Source organism: Sorghum bicolor, chromosome 4, assembly GCF_000003195.3.
Source record: "Sorghum bicolor cultivar BTx623 chromosome 4, Sorghum_bicolor_NCBIv3, whole genome shotgun sequence".
NCBI classification, from domain to species: domain Eukaryota; kingdom Viridiplantae; phylum Streptophyta; class Magnoliopsida; order Poales; family Poaceae; genus Sorghum; species Sorghum bicolor.
The window spans coordinates 65,501,694-65,514,696 of NC_012873.2; the positions used below are offsets into that span (position 1 = coordinate 65,501,694).

At 47.3% G+C, this 13,003-nt stretch overlaps 1 protein-coding gene and 1 long non-coding RNA gene across 3 annotated transcripts; one reads left to right on the plus strand and one right to left on the minus strand.

Annotated features, from left to right (window-relative positions):
- Nucleotides 172-8,442, plus strand: LOC8081947 (serine/arginine repetitive matrix protein 1). 2 transcript variants are annotated; one of them, XM_021458216.1, is made up of 4 exons: nucleotides 172-1,075; nucleotides 6,381-7,761; nucleotides 8,011-8,094; nucleotides 8,178-8,442. In XM_021458216.1, exons 1-4 carry the CDS (start codon nucleotides 635-637, stop codon nucleotides 8,225-8,227), a joined length of 1,956 nt encoding a protein of 651 aa, XP_021313891.1. In that variant the 5' UTR covers nucleotides 172-634; the 3' UTR covers nucleotides 8,228-8,442. The 2 variants fall into 2 exon arrangements, with proteins under 2 accessions (XP_021313891.1, XP_021313890.1); XM_021458215.1 differs by having other exon boundaries at nucleotides 173-1,075; nucleotides 8,008-8,094.
- LOC110434347 lies at nucleotides 8,302-12,343 on the minus strand. Its single transcript, XR_002451770.1, has 2 exons — nucleotides 11,895-12,343; nucleotides 8,302-11,413 (listed from the first exon to the last, which is right to left on the minus strand). It is a non-coding gene; the product is annotated as an uncharacterized LOC110434347 (long non-coding RNA).

The following is a 13,003-nucleotide window of genomic DNA, read 5'->3' on the forward strand; positions in this document are numbered from 1 at the left end:
GGCATATGGATGGGTATATGTCCTTGTCGTGCACGGGGTTGCGGTGTGACGCACGCAGCTAGTAGTGTGTCTGTGTGATTTAGCTGCGCTATATTTACGCAGTAATAAAGCCGCATGCATGCATGCCGCTTCGTTTTAGGCGGCAGCAAAGGAGGAGGCGTCCTGCTCCTGCATGTTCGCCACCGGGACATGTCAACCGGTGCACAGCCAGCCAGCCAGCCAGCATAGTTAACCGCCGACGCCATCGGTCCTCCTGGGCCACGCCAAGTCTGCCGCGCCGGCCGGCCGTCCCAACCCCAACCGTCCCAGCCCCGGACCCGGAGACTCCGAGGTCGAGGCCGAGGCAGAGAAAACCAAGGCAACGCGCGCGTGCGCCCCACGACGCCACCACACCACAGGGAAGTCCACACGGCCTCGCGTCCCGTCCCGTCCCGTCCCCGGCCGCCCTCCCCACCACAAAGTCAAAAACGATCCGGCCCCTGGAGAGCCTACGCCACGCGCACGTCTCGTCTCATTTTTCTTCCCATCCCACGCGTGCACCGCGCGGCGCGCAGGAGGTGGCCGATCGACGTGACGAGACCGCCAGGCTGCGGCCGCGAGCGCGCCCGCACGCCCGTACGACGGCCGACCGATCATGCCGTGCGACTCGGGCCCAGGCGCGGCGGACCTCTGGGCGATGGCCGCCGAGCTTGAGCGCCAGTTCGCCGGGTACAAGCAGCGCCTGGCCGAGCGGACGACGACGACTGGAGCCACCACCACCGCGCGCGAGCATGCCGTCGACGACGAAGGTGGCTGGGACGGCGCCGAGGAGGAGGAGGATGAGGCGGGAGTGGATGGCCGCTGCGGCGGCGGCGACGTGAGGGGCAGGATGTACGAGGCGTACGTGCGGCGGAGGGACGAGCGGCTACGCGACGGGTGGCATGCGCGCATGGAGCGCAAGGAGGCCGAGGTCAAGGCGCTCTGGGCGAAGCTCGAGCTCAGCGCCGGCCGCGGCGGAGGCGGTGCGGAGAGGGCGGCGCCCGCCGGCGGTGACACGACGACGACGACGACGACCGCGACGGACGGAGATGATGAGGTAGGTAATTCCGTTACGTGCCACACGAAGCTACTGCTAGCTGGCTACCTGCACGTTTCTTTGGCCTGCGGTTGTTGTCATGACACGTACGTTGACATTTCCATGCGTTTTTTTTTCCTGGACGGTTCCTTTTTTTTTAACGGTTTCGTCTCGTTTTTAGAAAAAAACTGGGCGTGCTGGGAATGGGAGGCACCCAGAGAATTAGCTTGGATACGGGTTGCTGATTGCCTGCTCAGGCCCGGCCTTGGGGGGGTTCGAGCTGTGCGCAGGCACAGGGCCCTCGACGTCAAGGGGCCCAACTCTGTATTTCTAAGCTGTAGGTATAGAAGCTCATAGAAAAGCCAGAAGCACATGAGGCCAGGAAACGTATTGGCATGTACGTGAAACTTTCAGTGTCCATCGATTTGGCTTCTGCAGTTCCGTATCAGTGCATCGCGTTTAGCATTCCGCCACGCGGTCGGTGTTTCATCCACACTATAACCTGCGAGGTGCGAGCCAAATCCTGCACATCGTGCTCGCGCCATCGTCGTCGATCGATCGTTCGTGCACCCCTTAGCCTCTACGTCGTGTGGCAGCAACCAGCGCGGTGGGCGGCCGGCGGCGCCCAGCCAGCCACCCACTCTCTGTCCAATTGCTCCTAGTTGCTCGCACGGAGGTCCTCAATTGCTCCCTTTGACTGACGATTTGATGTGTGCCAAGCATATATGTTTAATCAAGATTTACTTTGTTGTTACCCCCAATGCTTTTCTTTATAATACAGGGATTTAGGAATCCTTGCGGAGTTACGGTGTAACTAGGGCAGCGAATAATCATTTAATCTAGTTCTCAACCTGATAATTAATTCAGGGATTTAGGAATCTGTATAGTGTTGAATTGAATCTAGTACAATATGACATAGTTTTTGTACATTGCTTACTAATAATTTCTAAATTTATTGTGAACTCATTATTTGAGGTGTAATGTCCGAATAAGATTAAATGGTTTGAGAACTTTATACGTTGAGAAGAAATTATTAAATGAAATTGATATTGGTGCCATCATCAATGACTTTGCATAAGTAAATGTTAGAAAGAAAATTTAAGGTAAAATATATTGCTCGTTTGATAAGAATCATTTTTTCATACAATGCACTTTTTTTAGTATAATGCACTTATTAGGAACATATATTATTAGAATTGTGTTAAAGGGCCCATTTTTCTAGCGTCGCTCCGGGCCTCTAAATTGACAGGGCCGGGCCTGTGCCTGCTTGAGTAATTCATCCAATCCAATTATCCAAGTCGATTTCCCAGAGGCGTATGCAGCTGGTGTTCAATGGTTCCAGCCAAGGTTTTAAATAACGGGCCAAGATGTTTAGCGGTTTATGTCTAAAACAGCTAATAGCGGAGCTAAATCGGGCTATAGCGGGATATAGCGGCTAAATTGTACATGAACACAAATAGCGGTACCTGGCTCAAAAGGCTATAGCGGGCTATAGCGGCAGCAATAGCGGGAGATTTAAAACTATGGTTACAGCTGATGCTGATCCTTTGCGATGACCGTGAGTACTTGATAAGATTTTGGTCAAATATTTAAAATTTAAATTATTAATAATTTTTAAATTGTTAAGTTTGTAAATATAAAAATTATATAAATAAATTTGTCTTCAAAAATACTTTTATAAAAGTATATATATATCATTTTTTCTAAATATTTTTATAAAAATAATATTCTAAAGTTGTAGTTTAGAGACTATGTCGCTATTCTAAAGGACTTCAAGAGAGTATGAGATGGGTGACACATAGACGTCACATCTTCCTGCCATTGCCGTCCGTGCGTTGTTAACATCCCCAAAAGTACACTTCCTTGCTTGCCGGATCGGATCATCCTCCAGTTCAGACCCTTTTTTTTTTGTCCCCAACCACCGTCAGTGTTGCAACCAAGCATAACATTTCTGATGAGAATGATGATGTATTTCAGTGCCCAAAATTCCTATGAAATCGAGAGGGAGAAGGGGAAAAAACAAGCAGCAAACGTCGTGTACCCAAGAGTTTGCACAATTAATTGCACCTCACGCAAAAAGTTGTGTGTTTCAGCTAGTCTAAAGTCTGGGACACCGCCTCCACCTGGCACGCAGAACCGCACGGTGCGGCTGGTAGGTAGCATCCAGAATTCCAGATTCCGTGGGGCAGTAAAGCACGTCACGCTTTCATTCGTGTGTGTGTGTGTGTTGTTCTAGTGCCCCGTGTGACGGACTGAAGGCATACCCTGGCCCCTTAGATGCAGCTCGAATCGTGTCCGGCTTCGTTACTGTAGCACGTAGGAGTTGGATTCGGCGGAGTTTAGAATCTGCGTTATTCGACGAATCTGTCATTTTTTTATTTAGAATAAATTATTAATTATAATACACAATAGTACACAAGAGAAGGTCATCTCCATCTCCATGCCACGGTGCCGTCAACGAAGAGCCGTAGGGCCTTGAAACCAGGCAACCGTCACGTCCACAACTTCGTTGTGGACAGCAACCTATAGAAGACTATAGTCATCATGACCTTAGTACGCGACGCTGATGAATGCGCGTGGTACAGACTACAGACTAGAGAGAGATTACCAACGAGCGTCCTGCGTGTTGCGAGCAGTTCTCACTTCTCAGCTCGTCACCTGTCACTGTCAGCTCGTCCGTGGAACGGAAGAGTCGGGATTGCATTCTCTGAGGACACCGTCCGTGTCGGCTGCCGAAAGTTGAAGAGATACAGATACCCTCATACCCAATTTAAACACGTTGCGACTTGCGTCGCTGTCGTCTTGCTCGACTAATTTGACCGGTAATTACAGCAGTCAAGTAGTAGCTTTGGACTGCTGCCTTGTGGAAACTTTTGCCCATCAACAACAAGTGCTTACTTTGGACTGCTTCCTTGTGGACAGGACCTTTCCCCCCCCGTGCATTTCAGATAACTATTTTCTTTTTTGTTGTACATGACAACTTCACTGCATCTCCGGTTAACTATATATATATGCACTCTAAATTCCACCCTCTATATCTCCATTTGACTGTCTGTGCTCTGTGAGAATCTGGTTCCATAGGTTGTTCAGCATACTCCACCATGTTAGCTAAATATTGCTCTCATTCTTGTTAGTCTATGTTTAGTCGGTATTGAAATTATCATGGATTGATATTTTTTCTTCACCAAATACAAATTTAAGCAACCAATTTTGAGGAATTTTAATTTAAAATCCATAACAGATTCTGAATAAAATCCCGTTAAAATGGGTTCTATGTTATTCATTCTATCAACAGACCAAACATGATTTTAGGAGCTTAGTGCATTAGACTTTTGAATCTATAAAAGAGGTGGAAAAAGAAAAAAAAATATAGCAAAGCAATAGTATTATCTAGTTCTAGTTTAAAGTAGCGATGAAGATTCTCCAAGGGTCTTTTTTTTAAAAAAAAAAAGAAAGAAGACCCGATTTTGCGGCATAGATTTTATAATAAGGTAGCAAGCGGCCATTATACATACGTGAGAGGCGATACCATCCATAGCCTAGCTTATAGAGGTTTGAGGTTTTAATGGGCTTATTACATACTAAGGCCTTGTTTAGTTTGCAAAATTTTTTGTTTCTGGGTACTGTAGCATTTCGTTTTTATTTGACAAACATTGTCCAATCACAGAGTAACTAGGCTCAAAAGATTCATCTCACAAATTAGAGGTAAACTGTGCAGTTAGTTTTTATTTTTATCTATATTTAATGCTCCATGCATGCGACCAAAGATTCGATATGACGGGGAATCTTAAAAATTTTTGCGAACTAAACAAGGCCTAACAAGTTGTGCAACCGTTATAGGCTTAAGTTCGTCACCAGCAGCTTCTAAACAATATTTAGTCCACCTTTTCCAAGAACTCATTACAAACCCAAGCATTCCTAACTCTACCAATACATGAATTATATACGTGTCAACACCAATTTTGCATCTAAGCTTCGGGGAACCTCTATCTCAACCTTCTCCGACTCCTATCCTATAGCCAGTTAGCAACTAGTGTTTCGTCCAACTCCTTGTTGCTCAAGCACATGGCAGCCCTAATCGCCATGACGGCCTGCTCCGACAGGTCATCAGCATAGATATCCACGTAGGCGGTGACAGTGCATCATGCGCTAGTGATAGGGATATTTATGAAGACGAGTTCACGCATTGGCTTTCCTCGTGGCCTGTAGGACTATTGATGGGCGCGCTGTGAAGCGCAAACTCGAGCGGGTAGCGACCATGTTCTTCTGCTTCCTTCCTGTGCATTTGCTATAGACCTATTTAGGTGGGGAGGTTGGTGAGGAGGTCGGGCACAGGAGCAATGGTTCATGCATGGACACTCTTGAAGATATATGGCGGTACAAAAGTTATGGATGTGGTTCACCTAGTCTGTGTTAGGGTCATCGTAGAGGTCTTGACATATCGTGGGGTCTCCATCCTTGCCGGAGTTGGTGCGGTCGACACGTGCACCATCGCCATGCGGGTGGCGCGATAGGAGGTGTCGTCTACTTCGCCATCATCTGAGAACCTGTCTACTAGAGCCTAGCGATTTTAGCCTGCAGTCCTTAGAGCCGAGACATGTTTGTCCGCCAAGGAGCAGGGCACCTCCTTGCCACTTTGCAGCAAGAAGCGAGGATGAGTTGCGTCATCTATCCAGGAGAGGGATTCCTAGATAATGGGATCCTTTTCTCGAAAACAGATGCCTCTTGTTTGGATCAACGTCCCGCGTAGGTCAGCTAGAGGATCTAGACTCGCCAGGATAGTGCTAATGGCCTCGAAATTGAGTGGTTCCCAGAACGTCCATGATCCATTGGCTCCATGTGAGTTATCATAATAATCTCATTATGTATCTTTTTACTCATCCAATAATTCCTCCATATCTTGTTCGGTATTTTAGAGAACTAACTCTGCCTTTTTTTTTATCTTTGGTGAGCGTGAAACTAAAAATAGAGAATGAAAATATTTTGAGATCTTATTGTAGAAGTTATTGGATGGATTATTTTTTTCACCGAAATGTACATTTCCATCCATTCCATATGGAATGATATAAAGGGCCTTTTGGAATTGCTCTTTAAACAACCTGCGTGTCATTTTCTCCTTCAAATCAAGATCATTGGTTCATCCATTTTTTTTCCTCAAGTGACTTTGTCCATAGAAAAAGACATTATGATATATACATTTGTCGAATTTGATTTGAGGTCTGTTATCTGTTTGGTCCATAGACACGGGAAGTACAAATTATTAGTGGATTATTTGAATTCTCGCTTCAAAGTCGAGCTGTGACTGGATGGATCACTCATCGTGCAGAGGAAAACTGAGCGGGACGACGACGACAGGAGGAGGAGCTCATCCGATGCGGCTCTTGCTCCGAGGAGGATCACCGGCAAGAAGCACGCGCGGACCAGGAGCTTCTCGTCGTCCATCACCACGAGCAGGAACCGCGCCGACGTCGGGAGGCGGCGGTCGCTGTCGCAAGAACCGCCGCCGTCAGAGCCGGACGCCTCCAGCGAGGAAGCCAAGAAGAAAAGCCCCGGCGGTGCGGCGGCAACGACCACAGCCACGACGAGACCCAGGACATCTCTGCGCCGCAGGAACTCCTCCACGAAAGGGCACGGGTCCGCGAAGCAGGCGGCGTCGGGGCCGAAGCTCCCGCGGTCTCTGCCCCGACGGCCTAGCTCTAGCTCCGGCGGACCAGAGGATCTCGGTAGGGGTGCAGAGCCGGCGGTGGTTCAGCCGAGCGCTGATGCGGTTGCGCCGCCTGTGCCGAGCCATTCGGCCGAGTATGCTGCACCTAGCGGAACTCCTAGGGATTCTCCGCCGAGGATGTCGTTTGCCGGGAGGGACGACGACAGTGGCGTCGGTACTGGTGCGGCGAACGCGCGAGCCACCTCGCCGGAGCCAGATCGCAGTTCGGTGGACGAAGCTGTGCCACACGGCGAACCTGAGGCGAAGAACGCTGGTGTCGAGGGACACGACGAAGAGAAAGTCGACGCCGACGGGGAGGTCACTAGTGACTCGGAACCGGAACCGAGCTATGTCTACATCAACAAGGACGCCGCCGAGGAGCAAGCCATGGCGGCGCTCCCTGAACCTTCGAAACTGGCCAGTTCAGATGCCGCCCTAGATTCTGACGTGAAGGCAAGCGAGCAGACGCCGGCGGCACCAGCACCAGCCGAAGCCACCGCGGCTGCAGCAGAGATCGCGACGACGAACGCCGAAGAAGCACCGGCCAGGGAGAGCTCCGACGAGTCCACTCTGTCCGTCAGGTCGTCAGGGCCGAGCGCGCGGCCGTCGTGCAGTTCGCGGGACCAGTCCATCGAGAGGTTGCTAGAGGCGGACGCCGTCCTCGTGCGGAAGAAGCGCGAGGAACGCGCCGAGAAGAGGGCAGCGCCGGCACCGAGGACGCCGCCGGGCAGCGCGGGCAGCAGGTTCTCCGGCACGGCGCGGTCACCGAGAGAGACGACGGTGAGGGGGTTCAAGAGGTTTCTGAGCTTCGGGAAGAAGCATAAAGGGAGGGAGGCCACTGTCATCGACTGCACGTCGCCGTCCGTGCCCTCGCCGGCCGACGACGACAGCGGCAGCGCCAGCGGTAGGTGGCAGCCCGCTGGTGGGTGCATCAAGCCCAGGATGGGGTCCTCAGATGCTACCTCTGATGATACGGACCATGGCTATCCGCAATCTCCACAAGGTACCTTCCTTTCTTCTCAAATTCATTCGCGCCATCCATTTGGCATTCTTATTTTTGTTTCTAGAGAAAAGAAAATGTTCCTAAAATTTCTGTACAACTCTACATGCTTAATACAAAGAGGCGCAATTCTTTTGTGTTTTCAAGAATTCTTTTTACATGCTTGCTATAGTTCATAATATGTGCTCTTTAACCTATGATATGACACTAACAAGTAACAACTGAACGGCTCGATACACTTTATTTCAGCAGCTTGCTCTCTGCAAAGCCTTGTAGCTGCCTCTCCTGCAAAGTCTGAACTAGCTGAGATAGTTCCACAAGAGAAATCACCAAAAGGTAAATAACGCCGTGTGGTTCAATCTGATTTTGCTATTCCATAATGTCCATTCCATCAATGCTTTCTGATTTTGCGATTGCAGTTCATCGATCGTTCTTCTCGTTCCGGTCACTCAACTGCGGTAGGGGCTGACCCTAGCTAATCCGTTGCCTTGGAAATGCAGTTTATTGTAAATTTTAGAGAAGAGGAAGTTTGTGCTTCATGTGTTTTTTGCCTTCTGTCCGATGTCTGTATGTATGATTTGTGTAATCTGCCATCTGGCCTGGCGTATACATTAACAGTAGGTTTACTGTCTCTGTATATTATAGATCTATATCGTGCATGAAGTGTTTACTTTCTTCAGTTTATTCAGGTGCTCTTATCATAGTTCATTCACATATTGTCGCAATCATATTTGTCATATCTGTTTGACAACGGCTGCACCATGACACAGAAGAAAACACTTTTTGTATACCCATTTGTTTCAAAGAAAAAGAGAAAACACTTTGATATACAGTATGTGTTGTGCTGGTTAGGGGGATGCATGCGTTTCACATCGATCCATGCTTTATTATATGGGGAAAAGGTCAAATGCAGGGAAAATCTTGCCATGGAATAATCACGAAACGGGTGGCTCATGCGGTTGAGATTGACAAGGAAGCATCCTGCATTTTTCGATACGATGCTTATTGCTTCCCTCTAAAAAAGGACGCGATTATGAATTTAAAATGAGTCAAAATTCTATAAGTTTAACTAAGTTTCAAAAAATATCATAGGTTCGTAATGGCAGTAATCAAGTTGTTTGATAGGGGTCGATGTGTGTATCTCCGTGAGGATTAAGCACTCAAAACATAAATGTTTTATTCCGGTTTGGGCATCTAAGCCCAAAATCTAGTAATAATATTGTTCTTTTTTTGTTAGGAATACTCAATCAAGAGTTCTTATATATAATGGAGGAGGAAAATTGGCAGGGAAAGCACTATGCTAGTCTAGGATTTGATCTGCCTCAGTCTAGTTGGGTCTCATTACTTCCACAAGAGCTCATGCCTTCCCTTATATATCGGGGAGATGACTGAGACTGAGAGTACAAATCAAATGGTTTTTTGTAGGTTTTTTCACCCTGTGCTTCGGTCTTCTTCTTCATGACGCCTCCGATTCTGCTTTGTCTCGTAGCTAAGGGCCGACAAAAATCACAACCGCCCTCCGACACCAATGTTACAACGTGGCGCTAACCACTAGGTGTTGTTTGCTAACCACAACGTCTACCCGAAAGAAGGTTGCCATGTGGACCCAGATCCCTCCACTATGTAGGCTTAGAGAAGTTCCTTGTCGTCCTAACACGTCATGCTCTTATACGTGACTATGTCGAGGGGGTGGCCAACAACACCTCGCGGTTGTGGAGCGAAAGGGAGGCCTGGTGCCTCTTTTGCTCTCTGCTTATCAGGCTCCGAGCACCGAATAGATCTGGAGGCTTGTTTCCAACGTTGTATAGGGTACACGTTGACTTGAGCCAAAGGCTAGGGTGACCATGGGGCTCTTGCTCGACCGAGGCTCTCCTAGGTCATGAACTTCTTGTGCCTTGTCCAAGCCCCCGAGCCCAAGCAAGGGTGGTCCGAGCAAAGACTTAGCCTCTCCTAGCTCACTCCTTCGATGGGTGTAGCCCCTCGAGTTCCAGCTAATTAGAAAAAAACCACTCATGGACTTAGTCGGATTGTCATCCCCTAATCTAAGGGTTTACAATACCTCTATGTTAGACTCTCGTCGATTATCATTATCAAATATGACTCAAATATGATTAATCTAATGGCGCTAATTTGATATCATAAATATTAGCGTTTTTAAATATAAATTCAATTGAATATTAAGTTAAATTTTAAACTGTTTGATTTTAAAAAACAAAAGTCATATTCTTTTTTAGACGAAGGTGTGTCCTTTATTATTTGTCGTTTGGATTTTCATGTCACAACTTTGACTAGATTTATAGAAAATATGTGCAATATTTGTATCTCTTAATAAATTTATTAAGGAATTAAAAACTAGATTCAAATATCTATCTAACAATATCAATTATGCATCATAAATATTAATATTTTTTATATAAAATTAATCAAAATTATTTCTCGAAAAGCGAGAAAGATAGATATTTAGGGATGAAGAGAGTATGAACCAGGGCCTTATTTAGTTCACTCCAAAAACAAAAAACTTTTTAAAATTCCCTGTCACATCGAATCTTATGGTATACTCCCTCTGTCCCGAATTATATGTCGTTCTAGAGTAAGATCCATGTCCCAAAATATGTGTCGTCTAGGCTACTGTATATGGGTCCAAGACTTATCTTATAGGGTTGCAGTCTTTATCCTGTCACCGTCAAGCAGCCGGTGTGAGAGAGAGATTCATGTCATGTCATATCATGTGTACTGATTTTATAGGGTTATTTGTGTCTTTGAGCTTTGGTATTGGTCTCTGTGCATGACTCCCAAACGACAGATAATATGGGACAGAGGGAGTATGCATGAAACATTAAATATAGACGAAACCAAAAACTAGTTGCACAATTTGTCTGTAAATCGCGAGACGAATCTTTTAAGCCTAATTACTTTAGGATTAGATAATGTTTGTCAAATAAAAATGAAAGTGCTACAGTGTCAAAATCTAAAAACTTTTCGAAACTGAACAAGGCCCAGGAACAGTCAAGTGGAAAGACACGTACCTCAAAAAACACTGTCTCTTATTATCAGTTGGCTTTCAAATATCTGATGGATTGAACACCCAGCGCTGGAATGTACTGAGACACTACTGGTCATCGTCGATCGGCATCTTGTGCTTGCACATAGAAGCATCTCCTGAGGCCTGTCCACTGTCGTACGCGTAGGCCTCATCACACCGGCCGCTCTATGTACAAAATTAAAGGGAACATGGGATGCAACCACAATAGGCCAACAGCATTTTTTCGCTGGGAAGGACATACCTGAAATCCCCACGTTGTCGTTCCCCTTGTTTGAGTGCACTTGCACTCATCAAAATCCACACGTGTGGGCCTGGTGGGGTGAATATTAGGATGTGAAATAACTTGGATACACGAATGCAATTATTAAACAAGGCCATAAGGGGATTGGAGGGGATTATTACCCTCCAATTCTCACTAGATTAAACGAAGTCTAGATTAATTTTGTGCTTATATATACTGCTAATATCATTTCTCATTTCTCCAAATGCCGAACCTTTGCTGGTAGAATAGAAGTACCTAAATGGCAACCCTACTAGACCTTACTCCCCACGACCAGCTACTTCACACCGTACGTTTTTGCGCCTTGCATTAGAGTCGGCATTAGACGAGGTCTGGAAAAAGGCAGATAAAGAATAACCATTATTTCCAATATGTCTCTATGGAAAACGAAGGAAGGTTGGAGAAATAAGTGGTGATGAATTCAACTTTGGCTGGAAAAAAGGTTGGTGTTGTCTTGTTTGTAGCCGCCAACATACTTAGCTGGTCGATTTCAGGTGAAGCAGTTCAAATCGATGCCGTATTAGCGTGTTACTTTGGAGTTTGGACGAAGGACGAGGTGCAGCAAAAAGATTATATATGACTATATGACCACAGAAGAACTATAAAGAATTCCTGCAAGTTTCTACGAACTCCCCTGACTTTCCAATGACATATGTCTGCTATACAGAGGTCAAGGATTCGAGCACACCATCATTAACAAAATAGAGTAGACACTGCTGCTGACCAACCTTCAATTTGCAGCTGCTGTCGGCTGGAAAAAAATTCCTGCCTAACCGAGAAATGGGGGAGCAGCTTGCGTGTTTTATTTCTTACCAGGCCAGCAGCCCTCCACATCGGCGGTGGCCGATGAGATGAGCCCTCCCATTTGCGAGGCGAGCGCGGTGGTGCACGGCCGGCCGGAGAACTGACGACGATGATGGGGGCGAGAAGCCATGTTGGAGAAGGAGCGCACGTGCTGCGACGACGACCACGCATGCAGCGACGACGAGCACGTGCCCTGCTTCTCCAGCACGGTTTGCTCGCCCCTCCGCATGCACGATCGAGAGCCGCTGCAAGCTCGCCGCGCCGAACGCCTGGTCGATGAGCTAGCTAGACCATGGGCAGGGCACGCAGCGCTGGCACTCTGGCAGGCGTGTATATATAGGCAGCAAGCTTGGACGACGTAGTGATGGTGTGGGTGTGTGTGTGTGGTAGGAAGGCATGGGCGCGCGCATGGCACTGGCAGCATATTATTGCCATATTTGGCATGGCAATTTATTATTCAAAAGGTTTTTGAATTTTGGTAGTGTAGTACTTTCGTTTTTATTTGATACTCGTGATTTATAGGCAAACTATGTAATTAGTTTTTGTTTTTGTGCTTCATGTATGTGCCACAAGATTCGATATGACGAGGAATCTTGAAAAAATTTTAGTTTTTGGATGACAAGGCCTTTATGTCTCGAAAGCGCCAAGCTTTTTGGTGAAAGGGAGGAGGCCGGACCTGACCTGCTGGCTGCCGCCGCCTCGGATGCCTTTGCTTCCATGGACGAGACGACAGACGATCAAACGGAGTGGCAGGCCACCAAACCTAGCTGGGATCTCCAACCATCCATCATCCATCCGCGCTCGCCATATCTAAGCTCCCCTCTCCCTCCTGGATCTAATCTAAGCTAAGCTAGCTAAACCGGGGTTAGTTTAATTAAGAGAAGCCCATCATGGTTGCAGTTGCATACTCTTGCAGTTAGTCGCTGTCCCAAGTGCATTCTTTAACGTGAGATGACGCACCAAACCCAATGCCGGTTTTACTTCTCTCGGCCGCTTCTTTAATTTTACGGCGACGCTCTTGTCTGTTCAAGTAAAAAAAGAGGTGACGACGGCGGCGCAAATGGTAGTTTAACCGGCTGTCGGCCCGGCCCTGCGACGGGGACCGTCGGTTTTGGCCT

Excerpts from the sequence above, each read along its gene's own strand:
- LOC8081947 (XM_021458215.1), top strand. The coding sequence starts at position 635 with ATGCCGTGCGACTCGGGCCCAGGCGCGGCGGACCTCTGGGCGATGGCC. Across the intron at positions 1,076-6,380 it reads CGACGGACGGAGATGATGAG|AGGAAAACTGAGCGGGACGA; the intron begins GTAGGTAATTCC and ends CTCATCGTGCAG. Across the intron at positions 7,762-8,007 it reads CTATCCGCAATCTCCACAAG|CAGCTTGCTCTCTGCAAAGC; the intron begins GTACCTTCCTTT and ends ACTTTATTTCAG.